At 41.0% G+C, this 14,300-nt stretch overlaps 1 protein-coding gene across 9 annotated transcripts in view; it reads right to left on the bottom strand.

Moving 5' to 3' along the window:
- ppp1r12a (protein phosphatase 1, regulatory subunit 12A) overlaps window positions 1-14,300 on the bottom strand; it is a 190,804-nt gene that overhangs the window by 40,289 nt on the left and 136,215 nt on the right. For 4 of the 9 annotated variants that reach the window (XM_041215819.1, XM_041215821.1, XM_041215823.1 and 1 more), the window contains 3 exons: window positions 10,654-10,770; window positions 8,064-8,087; window positions 659-749 (listed from right to left, as the gene is read on the bottom strand). In XM_041215819.1, coding sequence (XP_041071753.1) covers window positions 659-749; window positions 8,064-8,087; window positions 10,654-10,770 — 232 coding nt within the window. The remainder of the gene's footprint in view (window positions 1-658; window positions 750-8,063; window positions 8,088-10,653; window positions 10,771-14,300) is intronic. The other 5 variants (XM_041215820.1, XM_041215827.1, XM_041215824.1 and 2 more) reach the window with 2 other exon arrangements.

Raw genomic sequence — 14,300 nt, 5'->3', positions numbered from 1 at the left:
ATCACTTCTGTGGCACGAATGTTACTGGCCCCTTAAAAGCCCAAGCCTAGATTTTGTCCCGATCTACCTGCATATGGACATGAATTGCTTCAGCATCTCAGGAGGTATAGAATAGAAACACCAATATGTAATAATAAGCCTATATGAAGACCCGTCAGATAGTTTCACTGTTTATAAAACCTGCAGCAAATCAAGTCAGCTCACTACCACCTGCTCAAGGACAATTAGCAATGGGCAATAAATGTTGACCTAGCCAGCAATGACCACACCCCATGAAAGAATATCAAAAGAGATTTGAGTATTTAGAGAGGGTATAATGCAGATTGTATTCACTATATGCTTCCTGGTATGAGACAACAGAACTGAAGATTCCAAAAAACTGGGGGTCTTTTTCCACATAAGGTAATTGGATGCAACAGGGTAGACAGAAGCAGATTTTTGCTGGTCATTGTGGGGTCAAGAATAAGAAACCTAGGTTCAAGATTAAATGTCAGCTTCAGGGCAGAGGGAAGAGAAAATCCTTTGCAGAACTACTTGGATTTCAGATCCAGGGTTGACAGATGATGTGAAAGCAACAACAAAATTTAAGATCACATTGGATAGGTGGATGAAGGGAAAGAACCTTTTCTGAACCAAGGAGAGAAAGACAAAAACTTACCTGCGTTGACCTTCTCGACTGCCTTGCTTGCCTTGACCTGGCTTTTCTTTGTGACTCAGATTCTTCATCTCGGACAGGAGTTAAATACGACCTTTAACATTAAACGTTATTTGAGTCAGGAAATGACTTTTAATTCAGATTTATTTGTTTGAAGAGAAGTATAATTTGCTCAACAACTTGGGCGCAAATGGCTTCTCATGTCTTTTCTTAAATATGAAAGTTCAAATATATCCACATCCATTTTTACTTATTCACAAATCACAACAGTCTTCAACTTAATTTCTCCTATCACTCTTAAATGTTTCAAAAATGGAAGAACATATTTATCTCTGCTTAAACTGTTGTACAAGTGCACCAATTCCAAAATGATAGGCATTGAACTCTCAGATTTTTCCCCCGAACCAAATTAATTGCAGGTGGGGTGCCTCGGGACTGAGACAATGCTGGACTTTGGAACTTGCTGGTTTTCTGGAAACAAATTAAAACCCCTTAATTCAGTGAATAAGGGACACAGGCAAATCAAATGATATGATTGCAAAGCACTTTAGGCTAATGGCCATGTGCTGCTAATATTAATTTACTTATCACACATTGGATTCAGTAAACCTTTCACACCTCACCCACTTCCCTAAGTCAGTGAGCCCTGTTTAAAATGAGAAAAGATCAAACTGAAATGATGTTAAAAACACTCTGTAGTTGTAACTAAAAACAAATTGTTTTTTATTAATGCAAGATTGGACAGTACTTTTATTAACTTTCTTTGAACTGACTTAGGCCATTGCAAGAAGGCGCTCCTATGCGGATAAGGTCAGGCGGATCAGTCCAAGTTGGGCTGGGTGTGGTCAAGGTTCGCTAAGCCACTCTGAGCACATGAAAAAAATGTCCGGTTTTTGGGTAGCCAGATTTGAGGTACTCTACCTGTGCATCAATCTGAACACGTTCAGATGTTAGACATTCCTGTTTTGTATGCAAACTGAATTAAAAGTTTCAGTGCTGGGCACAAAATTTATCTTTAATCTCTTCAACTCAACGCCAGATTATTCTTTCTGGAAGAAGCATTTACTTCCAAGTCATTTGTATTACAGACACCACTGACATGCTCACAATCAGACACTAGACATCAAATGCTAACAGACACCGCAGGACACAAAATTAGACTCGGTCCTGAAAGGAATTATTCAAATACACACATGCAGCTGAAGAAAAACGTGTATATCTGGCATGTATTACAATAGCTGATAACAGGGCTACAAACAAAAATCTCAAATAATTTGCTGATGATAAAATTTGCCGATAAACTGTTAAAATAGTGTATGATTGTTAAATTAAATCAAATGCTAATTTTTGAGTTGAATCAACAGTTGCTTTCATAAGTGAACACAAAGTCGACAGAGAACAAGTTGTCCTGCATTTTTTGCAAAGTACTAACCGGCCAATTAGAACTCCAGGAGAACAGTAGCATAGTGACTATGGTACTCAAATCACAGCACAAATTGAGAGCCCCAATCAGTTTGGGTTCTGCTCGGGCTGCTCGGCTCCAGGTCTCAATTACAACCTTGGTCCAAACATGGACAAAGAATCTGAATTCCAGAGATGAGGAGAGAGTGGCTGCCCTTGGCATAAAGGAAGCACGCCACAGAGTGTGGCACCAAGAAATCCCAATAAAACTGTAGTGGGGATCACTTTCTAATGGCTGTGGGTCTGAGGCGCCAATCATCTCAGCTCCACAACATTACTGCAGTGCTCTTGGGCCAAATATCTTCAACAACTTGATCAATTACTTTGTTTCCATCCCAAGCTCAGACTCCATCTCCATTCCTCAAGCAATTAAGCAATCCATGTCTGCAAGCGGCAAGGCCTGAACAACATGTAAACTTAGGCTGATAAATGTCAATTCATATTCCTGCCATGCAAATGCCAGGCAATGGTCATCTCTAACAAGGGAAAATCAAATACCACCCTTTAACATCGAAGTCACACACTCACTATTCCTTCAGCCTCTCTGGGTCAAAACACTAGGACTCATATGAACTAGTGGTGCAAGGCAGCAGCCCATCACCACTTATCAAAAGCATTTATGAATGGGCAATAGGTGCAGACCTTGCCAGCCTGCAGTGAAATGGAATTCAATAAATCTGATCATCAAAAGCTCCTCTTTTATCCTAAGAACCCAAAAGGGTTCACTAATATCTTTTAGGGAAAGGAACGTAACACTCATAACTGGTCTGACCTACAAGTGTCTCCAATCTTAATGCTTTTAGAAGCAGCTTGATAAACCAGTTACAATCAAGGCCACCAGCTTCTCAGGGCAACTAGGGGTGGGGAAGTAAACACCGTTTCACCAATGTTAAACTCATCACAAAAACTAATACAAGTTAATCTGGTTTTACAGATTAATCTATAGGCATCACCCAAAGGCATGGAGCTAGCTTCCATGTAGATACCGATAACACCTGCATTATTTCAGTATCACCTTCAAGCCTTTGATCACTGTGCTTCCCATTGCTTGCCAGATTTTGAGTTTTAGATAAAACAGATCAATTGATCAAAACTGAAGCCTTAGCCAGATACCCAACAAAAACTGAGCATAGTTCCCAAATCTGTTCTCCTTCCTGGCTGTTCACTCAGGTTGAGCATATTAGTGTCTACAGCTAAATTTCAATGTATCCAATCATCAATGCTATCCACTTCCAGTTCCACACAGCCTGGCCTGTGAAACCTAGCCATGGCTTCATAACCTTCACTCTTTACTTCCCACAGAGTGCTTCTCCTATTCTCCACACTTATCCAAACTTAGCCCAAAACGTTACTGCCCACATCTTCACACTATCGACCCCATCTTATTGAATGGCAGAGAAGGTTTAGGGGCCATATGGCCTATTTCTGCTCCTTTGTGTTATCTCCTTGAAAACTTCCACTGGCTTGCCATTTCTCAAAACTTAAGCTCAAAATTCTTTTCCTCACTTAAAGCTCGTTCCCTGATTGCGCCCCATCCTATCTCAAACTCCCTTGCAGCTCCCTGGGCCTATGGACAACCTACACTCAATGCAAGTCACCCAAATCTTACCTCCTTTAACTTGCCTTCCTCCATTCCACACTTTAATCATTGCCTTCAGCTATGTGGGCTCCATACTTGGAACACTATCGCTCTCACGGCTCCTTAAAACCCATTTCTCATACCATGCCAGTCACCTTCTCCAATTCTCTTACAACTGTTTGCCATTCCTTTTTGCCTTTGTAAAGCACCTTACATTTACTACATTAATGGTAGCATATAAATACAAGTTAATGCTGATTTTTAATGACCTAGCTATATCATCACCAAAAATGCCTGACCATGTGAATCCAGTTTAGCAGCTCTGGGTTGCAATGTTCAGAAGGCCAGGAACAATAAATGCTATTTGAAAAGCTCTAAATTTTGATATTACCAAAACCATGGGATTGTACGAAACTCTCTCCTCCTTACCCATGTGCCTATATTACGTATAACAAATTAGTCTTAATTTTAAGCACTTGTTTTAATATGTAATTCATTACCAATGGAATTTGGACCTTGTGAACATTTCATGTTCAAAAGAACTGCTTTAAACTCGCCCTTAGTTACAGTGCTCATTTTCTGTACAGCATGCTCCTTTACCACATTAGGAATTATAAATTGTAGCCGGAAATTTAGTTTTGGCTATGCTTCCTATCTGTCCTGATTCTGTCCCCACCTTCACCCAATAGCAGTAACTCAAACTGAGGCACGGTTTCACTAATATCAGCAACCATGTTGTGTATTGATACTCAGTTTAAATGGGACACTTGAATTAATGTTGTGCAATATGCTTGTGATATTCTTCATTCATCGCCAACGATGAAACATCTACAAAGCATGATAGCAATGGACAAACCTTATCCCTCCTTTAACAAACATAAAATTATTATACCCCCAATCCAGCAAAGATCAGCTGCTTCAACATCATCAAACCAGGTATCAAACCTGGGACCTGCATGATGACCTCTAAATAGTGAGACTAGGAAATGTTGACCTTCAGCAGGACCTGGTGCCCTTGTACACAAATCACAAAGTTATTATACAGGTACAGCAAAAAACTGGGAAAGCAAATGGCATGCTACCCTTTGTTACAAGGGGATTGGAATATCAGAGTGAATAACTCTTATTCTATTGTAAAAGGCCTTGGTTAGACATCTGGAGTATCTCGTACAGTTTTAGGACCCTTTACCCAAGAACAGAATTACCAGCCTTAGAGGAAGTGCAACAAAGGCTCTTTAGACTGATGTTTGGAATGGCGGGGCGGGGGGGGGGGGGAGATATTTTAGAAAGAAGTTAACTACAGTTGGCCTACATACCTGAGAATTTAGACGAATTAGAGGTGTCTCATTGAAATATGAAATTCTGAAAGGGCTCAACAGTGTAAATGCTGGTCAATTCTGCCTCTTAAGCTGTGCAGGTATGTGGCTGCACAGTCATCCAGAACCTACAGCACAGGGGGCAAACAGGCTGCGCACAGGAAGCAGCCCCTTTAAGATAAGTGCATGTATGGTAAACTTAAAAGGGGCCATGCAGTGCAAAATGTAAGGTTGAAAATACAATTAGAACCAGTTAAATATAGAAGGTTCAGAGGGGAGATGAAAAACCAAAGAGAAACTAAGAGGGAGTATGAAGAGAGACTAGCAGCCAATATAAAAGGGAATCCCAAAGTCTTCTCTCGGCATATAAATAGTGAAAGGGTGGTAAGGGGAGTGTGGCCAATTATGGACCAGAAGGGATTTACACATGGAGGCAAAGGATTTAGCTGAGGTATTAAATTAATGCTTTGCATCTGTCTTTACCAAGCCATGATGAAAGAGGAGACAATTCAGACACATACTGTTTAAATTTGATCAAGTGGTCGTATTAGAAAGGCTGCCTACTCTTAAAGCTAATAAGGCACCAGGACCAGATCAGATGCACCCAAGGATACAGAGGGGAAGTCAAAGTGGAAATTGAGAAAACACTGGCCATAATTTTTCAGTCTTCCTTCAAAAGCAGTGCCAGAAGACGGGAAATTGCAAACGCTGTGAGTTAAGACCAGCAACAACAAGCCACTAAGTTTAATTTCAGTGGTGGGGCAACTTCTAGAAACAATAATTCAGGACAAAATTAACTCAATTGCCCATGTATTTATTAATTAAAGAAAGCCAGCATGGATTGCTTAAGGGAAAATTGCGTTTAGCTAACTTGGAGTTTTTTTGAAGTAGTAACAAAGAGGTTTGATGAAGGCAATGCAATTGATGTAGTGTACTTCCAAAAGCATTTGGTACAGTGCCACACAACAGACTTGTGAGCTAAGTTAAAGCTCATGGAATAAAAGGGTCAGTTGCAAAATGGATACAAAATTGGCTGAGTGACAGGAAACAGAGTAGTGGTTAATTAATGTTATTCTGGTCAGTGTTGGGGCCCTTGCTTTTCCTGATATACATTAATGACCTAGACCTTGGTGCACAGGACACAATTTCAATGCTTGCGTATGATACAAACTTGGAAACATTGTGAACCATGAGGAGGATGGTGTAGACCTTCAAAAGTACATAGGCAAGTTGGTGGAATGCACAGACAGATGGCAGATGAAGCTCAATCTGGAGAAATGTGAAGTGATTCATTTTGCTAGGAAGAACATGGAGGCACAATTCTAAAGGGGGTGCAGGAGCAGACGGATGTCGGTGCATAAGTCACTGAAGGTGGTAGACTCTTCAGAAGGCTATTCTGATGAGTCATATGGATTCAAAAACATTAACTCTGCCAGGCCTGTTCAGTTTTCCCAGCATTTTCTGTTTTTATTTCAGATTTCCAGCATCCGCAGTATTTTGCTTTTCAAGGTGGTAGGACAGGTTGAAAGAGCGGTTAATAAAGCATACAGTTTCCTAGACTTTATTAATAGGGTCATAGAGTACAGAGCAAGGTGTTTAAGTTGAACTTGTATAGACCTCTTGTTCGGCTTCAACTGGAGTATTGTGTCCAATTTTGGGCACCGCACTTTAAGAAGGATGTGAAGGCATTGGAGAGAGTGCAGAAAATGTTCATGAGAATGATTCCAGAGATGAGGAACTTCAATTATGAAGATAGATTAGTGAAGTTTAGGACTGTTTTCCCTGGAGCAAAAATGGTTGAGGAGAGATTTGACAGAGGTCTTCAAAATTATGAGGGGTCTGGACAGAGTAGATCAGGAGAAACTGTTCCCATTCGAGAAAGGGTCAAGGAGGAGGGGACAGATTTAAAATAATTGGTAAAAGACGCAAAGGTGACAGGAGGAAAAACTTCATCACTGAGTGAGTGGTTAAGGTCTAGAATGCACTGCTTGACAAGTTGGGAGGAGCAACATTGAAGCATTCAAAAGAAAATTAGACAGTTATCCAAAAAGGAAGAATGTGCAGGGTTACAAGGAGAAATTAGGAGAATGGCATGAGGTGAACTGCTCAGTTGAAGAGTTGGTGCAGACACGATGGGCCAAATGGCTTTATTCTGTGCTGTAACAATTCTGTGATTCTGCAAACAAATGGCCTGAATGGTGAGAGAAATCACAAAGGGAATATGGATATTGGGGAATGTTGCCCTGGCTGGCTAGGCTGGAACATGAGGTCAGAGTCTCAGGATAAGAGATCAGCAATTTAGGACTGATTTGAGGGGAAATCTCTTCGTTCAAAGGGTCTTTAGAATTTTTTACCCCAGAGTTTACCCAAGACAGAGATCAATAGATTTTTGGATGTGAAGGGAGTTAAGAGGTATGCGGAAAGTACAGGAAGGTAGATTTGATTTAGATCCGTCATGATCATATTGAATAGCAGAGCTGGCTCGAAGGGTCAAATGGTCTAACCATGGTCCTATTTCATGCTCCTATATTCATGCTGAATGTGATTCAGTACAGCACGCACAACAGTTACACCATAAACTCCAAGGAACAGCTATATTATACATTTAAGTCACGACTGCAGCCGTTTCCTTTTCTTCAATAGCATAACGATTCTATACCAAATCTTCCAAAACCAACCCAGAATTAGAGATGCTTGACGTGAAATTAAAAAAAAAACATACACTCAGGTACCACTTCAAACTGCAAATGCTCAATTCAAACTTATTATACTAGCACAGATGTTAAAATGCATGCCGACTTAGAAGTGTCATTTTTATCATAGTCCCAAGCATCTAAATTATACAAATTTAGTGCAATGCTCAGAGTCAGCAATTATAAAAGAAAAGTTAATGAAAGGGGAAGGCCTGTTTCATGCCAATTGCTTTCACTTCATATCAGGTATTCAGGTAATTAAGTCATTCTAATGCTTTGGTTACAGTCTAATGAAGTACAACTCTTAAAAATCACAAGCCAGTATTAATGGCCACAAAGCATGCGGATCTTCATCTCACCGAATCTCGAAAGGAACCAATAGTCTGATGAGAAAAAAGTTGTTTTGGTAAAAATTCAAAGCATGGAATTACTAGTTAATGATTAAGTATAGCCTAGATTTTAAAAATAAGGGGTGAAAGAAGTAAAATGAAAGGAAGGGAAAGAAAAAAAGGAGAGAATAACAGGGGAAGAAAGAGCAGGGAAAAGGAACAAGAGGCTGAGATATAGAGAGGAGACAAAGCAAAGCATTGGGGGAGAGAGAGAATTTGATTGGTTCATAAACCCATGCATTGACTTGACCAATCTGCCCATTTCTCAACTTGAACAAATAAATTAGAACTACAAATGCCAAAGTAGCTTTTTGCATTGCAGGGCCCTAATGCTCGACTATTCAATTAAGTTCTTGCCCAGGACAAGAATTATTCAACAAGTAACAAAATTATTTTATCCACTAAGAGTCATTTACTGTTATATTGATAGTTACTTAACAAAAGCTTCCATGGAAAAACCAAAGTGTAGAAAGTCAGTTCGTACAAAGTTTAATTTTTTTCCAAATTGCAGGAACACTAAATTTGCCAAATAATACTGGAATTGGGTCTTGCCCTGACTCTTGGGTAAAGCAGTACATAGTGTATCCACTCAGGACCATCGATACCATTACTAATCTAGATCTTTAATCTGAGTCCTCTGTTGCGCCACTCTTCAAAAAAAATCTTGTACTTAGGATTTTTATTTGTCTCTCACTGCCTCGATATTTTGAAAGGTGCATTCCCTTCAATGCCATGTGCCTTTATTTCCATTAAAAGTCGATGTGGCATGTTATCAAATGACTTCCATAAAATGAGATATACAATGTCAACCATATCCCTTCCTAACAGCACTGAGGGTGTACCTACACCACATGGACTGCAGCGGTTCAAGGCAGTAGATCACCACCTTCTCAAGGGCAACTAGGGGTGGGCAATAAATGCCAGCAAAGTCCACATGAATGAATAAAAAATATTTTCACCAAACACTGCAAATTCTACAATTGCTCAAGCATGCCATGTCCTTCATTGATCCTTCATTAGCCTATGCCTTTCCAAGTATTTGCTAACTTCATCCCATGTTGAGCGCAAGCGTTGAGCGGAAGTTTACACATATGGGTTAGAACAAGCCAGTCTAGAGTTTCCTGATTTACCCGTTAACTGAATTTGCCACCTATAAAGCTCTGACAAATTATTAGAAAACTATGGCTAATGCCTCTTTCTGGGATAGATACCATTTGGGTCTTTTCTACTTATCCTGCTACTAACTTGAATATGTATCTCCAGTAATGGCTCTTTTTCTCAGCTACTACTCCAGTCTTATTTACAACTTCCTCTGGGGGAAAAAAATGAAGGAAAAAGAGTTCTCAAAACATCTCCAATATTTCATCAACATGGTTTCCTTATGGCTCTTATCAAAACAGCAATTATATAAATGACCAGCTAACAATTATTCCTATTGCCAATTATCTGGTCATTATCTCACTATTTGTGGGACTTTACTGTGCGCAAATTGGCTTCCTTACATTACAACAACTATATTTCAAAAGTATTTTATTGGCTGTAAAACATTTTGAGACTTCCTGAGATTGAAAAAGGGGCTAAAGTAAGACTCACAAGACATTAAAATAGTAAAATTTATCCACGTAAAGCTCAAGAGCAGATCATGCTTACTGCACTTTGGGGAAATGCAAGCTCTGATGGTTAAAACTGTAGTCAGATATCACCTCATCACCTGCCTTTCTGAATCACTAAGAAAGAAAGCCACACTGCCAAGACCTAACCTAATTCTAATTTCACATGTAATATCAGCCTGGTAGCACGAACAATGTGCCAATCTCTGTGCTGCATTAGAATCAAAAATAGCTTCTAATTTACTTTTAATACCTCTTTCTGAAGAATAAAATTCAATACTTTAACATAATGAATATTAGTTTCTAATAGGTTCTATTGATGGATGTTAAATACCCAGTAGTTTAAGATAATAAGGTGAAGGGGTGTTGGGTATTGATTAGCAAATTAAACTCAGATGTGTATATAAAGAAGAGTCAGCCTGCACTGGACGGAGACTGTATTAGAGTGGAGAATTAAACTCTGTGGTGATCAATGAAGGGTCTCTTCCAAGCATCCTAGTCTCAGTGTCTTCTTCACAAGCAGGCTTGGGAATTTCTCGGACAATTAATTATTATAAATTCATACGTAATATCTGTCCCCAAAGCTTCAAAGGCTGTCTCAGGTTATTCTATGTTATGATGCATTTTACATGTCCGCTTGATAAACCTGCAGCTAAAATAATTTAATCTCTCCTTTTGCAGCAGATGTACGAAGTGGTCTGTCCAAAATATGCCCCAACTCTCACCAAAAATAAGTGGAAAAGACAAATGGTAAATGGAACAAAAGTGGGCGAAAAATCTGGACATTACGCATGCAGGAATCATGGCACAGCATTGGAACCCTTAAATCAAATTTGTTTGAAGCGCATGCTAGATCTATATAAAATTCCATTAATTTTGCGTTAGAAGATTCTAAATCTTAGTAGCCACCTCTCTAAAGCTGCATCAACGCTACCAGGAAGACTACACACCTGCGTCTCTCCCTGACCTCTGTTGTTGAAGAGACAGTGCCAGTTGTAGCAACCGCTGAAGGAACATTCTCTTTCTCTCTTTCAGTATTGTCCCCCGTCGAGAACCGATTTGAGGTACTACAGCATATCAAGCAGCAACACAAACAAGAAAATAAGCAAAGCACAACAAACATGAAATCAAAATCAAGCAAAATCAATTTTCAAACAGATTTTGTATGACTTAAGTACTGGCTTTAAAGGTTAAAAAAACCATCAATTTAGGCCTTGGTCTGAATTGTCTTAATTTCTCTAAGGCAATTTTGTTTCTGCAGTTTAATGTGCAACTTGAGAATTCTATTCAAGTATCAGTTAACTACAATCTTGGTACCATCGTAGAAGGAATTTGTTTTCTCTTGGGAAGAACTAAAACAGCATTGTGGGGGTAACTACACCACCGACTACAAAACTGTTCAAAAATGCAGCTCCCCACCACCTTTCCAAGGGCAATTAGGGATAGGCAACAAATGCAGGCCTAACCAGCCACACCCACACATGGTGAAAGAATTAAAAAGTAGTCTGCTGAGGATAAGGAAATTTATTGCAGTACTGCAAAGATCAATTTCAAAGTTGTTTAAACATTAGACCATCTTATGTAAAACAAAAACAGAATTACCTGGAAAAACTCAGCAGGTCTGGCAGCATCGGCGGAGAGAGAAAAGAGTTGACGTTTTGAGTCCTCATGACCCTTCAGCAGAACTGGGTGAATCCAAGGAGAGGGGTGATATATAAGCTGGTTTAAGGTGGGGGGGGTTGGGTTGGGGGGAGAGAAGTGGAGGGGGTTGGTATGGTTGTAGGGACAAACAAGCAGTGATGGGAGCAGATCATCAAAAGATGTCACAGACAAAAGAACAAAAGAACACAGAGGTGTTGGAAGTTGGTGATATTATCTAAATGAATGTGCTAATTAAGAATGGATGGTGGGGCACTCAAGGTATAGCTCTATTGGGGGTGGGGGGCATAAAAGATTTAAAAATAATGGAAATAGGTGGGAAAAGAAAAATCCATATTAATTATTGCAAAAAAAAAGGAAGGGGGAAGAAACAGAAAGGGGGTGGGGATGGAGGAGGGAGTTCAAGATCTAAAGTTGTTGAATTCAATATTCAGTCCTGAAGGCTGTAAAGTGCCTAGTCGGAAGATGAGGTGCTGTTCCTTTGTTGAGCTTCACTGAAACAATGCAGCAAGCCAAGGACAGACATGTGGGCAAGAGACCAGGGTGGAGTGTTAAAATGGCAAGCGACAGGTAGGTTGGGTCATTCTTGCCCAGTTTACGTTTGGTCTCTCCAATGTAGAGGAGACCGCATTGGGAGCAATGAATGCAGTAGACTAAGTTGGGGGAAATGCAAGTGAAATGCTGCTTCACTTGAAAGGAGTGTTTGGGCCCTTGGACGGTGAGGAGAGAGGAACAGAAGGGGCAGGAGTTGCATCTTTTGCGTGCGCATGAGGAGGTGCCATAGTGGCGGTTGAGGAGTAGGGGGTGATGGAGGAGTGGACCAGGGTGTCCCAGAGGGAACGATCCCTACGGAATGCCGCCAGGGGGTGAAGGGAAGATGTGTTTGGTGGTGGCATCGTGCTGGAGTTGGCGGAAATGGCGGAGGATGATCCTTTGAATGCGGAGGCTGGTTGGGTGATAAGTGAGGACAAGGGGGACCCTATCATGTTTCTGGGAGGGAGGAGAAGGCGTGAGGGCGGATGCGCGGGAGATGGGCCGGACAGGGTTGAAGGCCATGTCAGCCAACGTGGGTGGAAAACCTCGGTTAAGGAAGGAGGAGGACATGTCAGAGGAACTGTTTTTGAAGGTAGGATCATCAGAACAGATGCGACGGAGGCGAAGGAACTGAGAGAATGGGATGGAGTCCTTACAGGAAGCGGGGTGTGAGGAGCTGTTGTCGAGGTAGCTGTGGGAGTCGGTAGGCTTGTAATGGATATTGGTGGACAGTCTATCATCAGAGATTGAGACAGAGAGGTCAAGGAAAGGAAGGGAAGTGTCAGAGATGGACCACTTGAAAATGATGGAGGGGTGGAGATTGGAAGCAAAATTAATAAATTTTTCCAAGTCCCGACAAGAGCATGAAGCGGCACCAAAGTAATCATCGATGTACCGGAGAAAGAGTTGTGGAAGGGGGCTGGAGTAGGACTGGAACAAGGAATGTCCCACATACCCCATAAAGAGACAGGCATAGCTGGGGCCCATGTGGGTACCCATAGCCATACCTTTTATTTGGAGGAAGTGAAAGGAGTTGAAGGAGAAATTGTTCAGTGTGAGAACAAGTTCAGCCAGACGGAGGAGAGTAATGGTGGATGGGGATTGTTCGGGCATCTGTTCGAGGAAGAAGCTAAGGGCCCTCAGACCATCCTGGTGGGGGATGGAGGTGTAGAGGGATTGGACATCCATGGTGAAGAGGAAGTGGTTGGGGCCAGGGAACAGGAAATTGTTGATGTGACGCAAGGTGTCAGAGGAATCATGGATGTAGGTGGGAAGGGACTGGACAAGGGGAGAGAGAAGGGAGTCAATATAACAAGAAATGAGTTCCGTGGGGCAGGAGCAAGCTGACACGATCGGTCTACCGGGACAGTTCTGTTTGTGGATTTTGGGTAGGAGGTAGAAGCGGGCCGTCCGAGGTTGGGCGACTATCAGGTTGGAAGCTGTGGGAGGAAGATGCCCAGAGGAGATGAGGTCAGTGACAGTCCTGGAAACAATGGCTTGATGGCTTTATTTCACCCCTCTCTTTGGATTCACCCAGTTCTGCTGAACGGTCATGAGGACTCGAAACATCAACTCTTTTCTTCTCCGCCGATGCTGCCAGACCTGCTGAGTTTTTCCAGGTAATTCTGTTTTTGTTTTGGATTTCCAGCATCCGCAGTTTTTTGTTTTTATCTTTTTAGACCATCTTATGTTCTGGATTGACAGGAGGGGAAAATGATAAATGGGGTGTCGAACTCAACAGAAAGTACTGGAAATATCAGGTGCAACAGCACTGGAAATGAAAACTTTGGGGGTTTCCCTTTCAGCTCCAGACTCCTCGCTGGAATCAATGAACCTGTCTTTTGCTTTTCCAATTGATGTTTTTCCAGCATTTTACTGTAACACTATCTTATTAATAGTTGCAGGAGTTTATCTGGATATGCTAGGCTTTGTGGCCTGGTCTGAATTACTTCATGCTTGCAAACAGTTATGTGGATTAGCTCTTAAGTCGTTAATTGCGGTGGCACTGGATCATTGTTCTCCTTATGGGTCCTCACCTTTCCTTTCTCAACAGCTCATCTTCTACTTCAAGTAGTTTAATTATGGTACTTATGAAGAGAAACATAAGTCATGTGTACCATAACTTCCCATATAATACCTCGCATTTTACACCTGTGGAGTCACAAGGCCACCTGTGGGCTGACTGAACATGTAATTTACTAGTGTTAGGGTGAAGTTCACTCCAATCAATGAAGTGCATCAAAAGCCCATATCAAACTATTCCCATATTTGTAAATAGGATACTTGTTCAAAAATCTGGACCGATACTTCAAAAATTGTATCCTCATTATTCTTACTGAAGGCTCTCATACATTTCTAATTTGTTCTTTAATTTAGTTTTGATACTCTAATTTATTACTCTGAT

The sequence above is a fragment of the Carcharodon carcharias genome, chromosome 21 (genome assembly GCF_017639515.1).
Source record: "Carcharodon carcharias isolate sCarCar2 chromosome 21, sCarCar2.pri, whole genome shotgun sequence".
NCBI classification, from domain to species: domain Eukaryota; kingdom Metazoa; phylum Chordata; class Chondrichthyes; order Lamniformes; family Lamnidae; genus Carcharodon; species Carcharodon carcharias.
The sequence above is the reverse complement of the archived record's forward strand: the minus strand, read 5'-3'. Positions and strand labels throughout refer to the sequence as shown.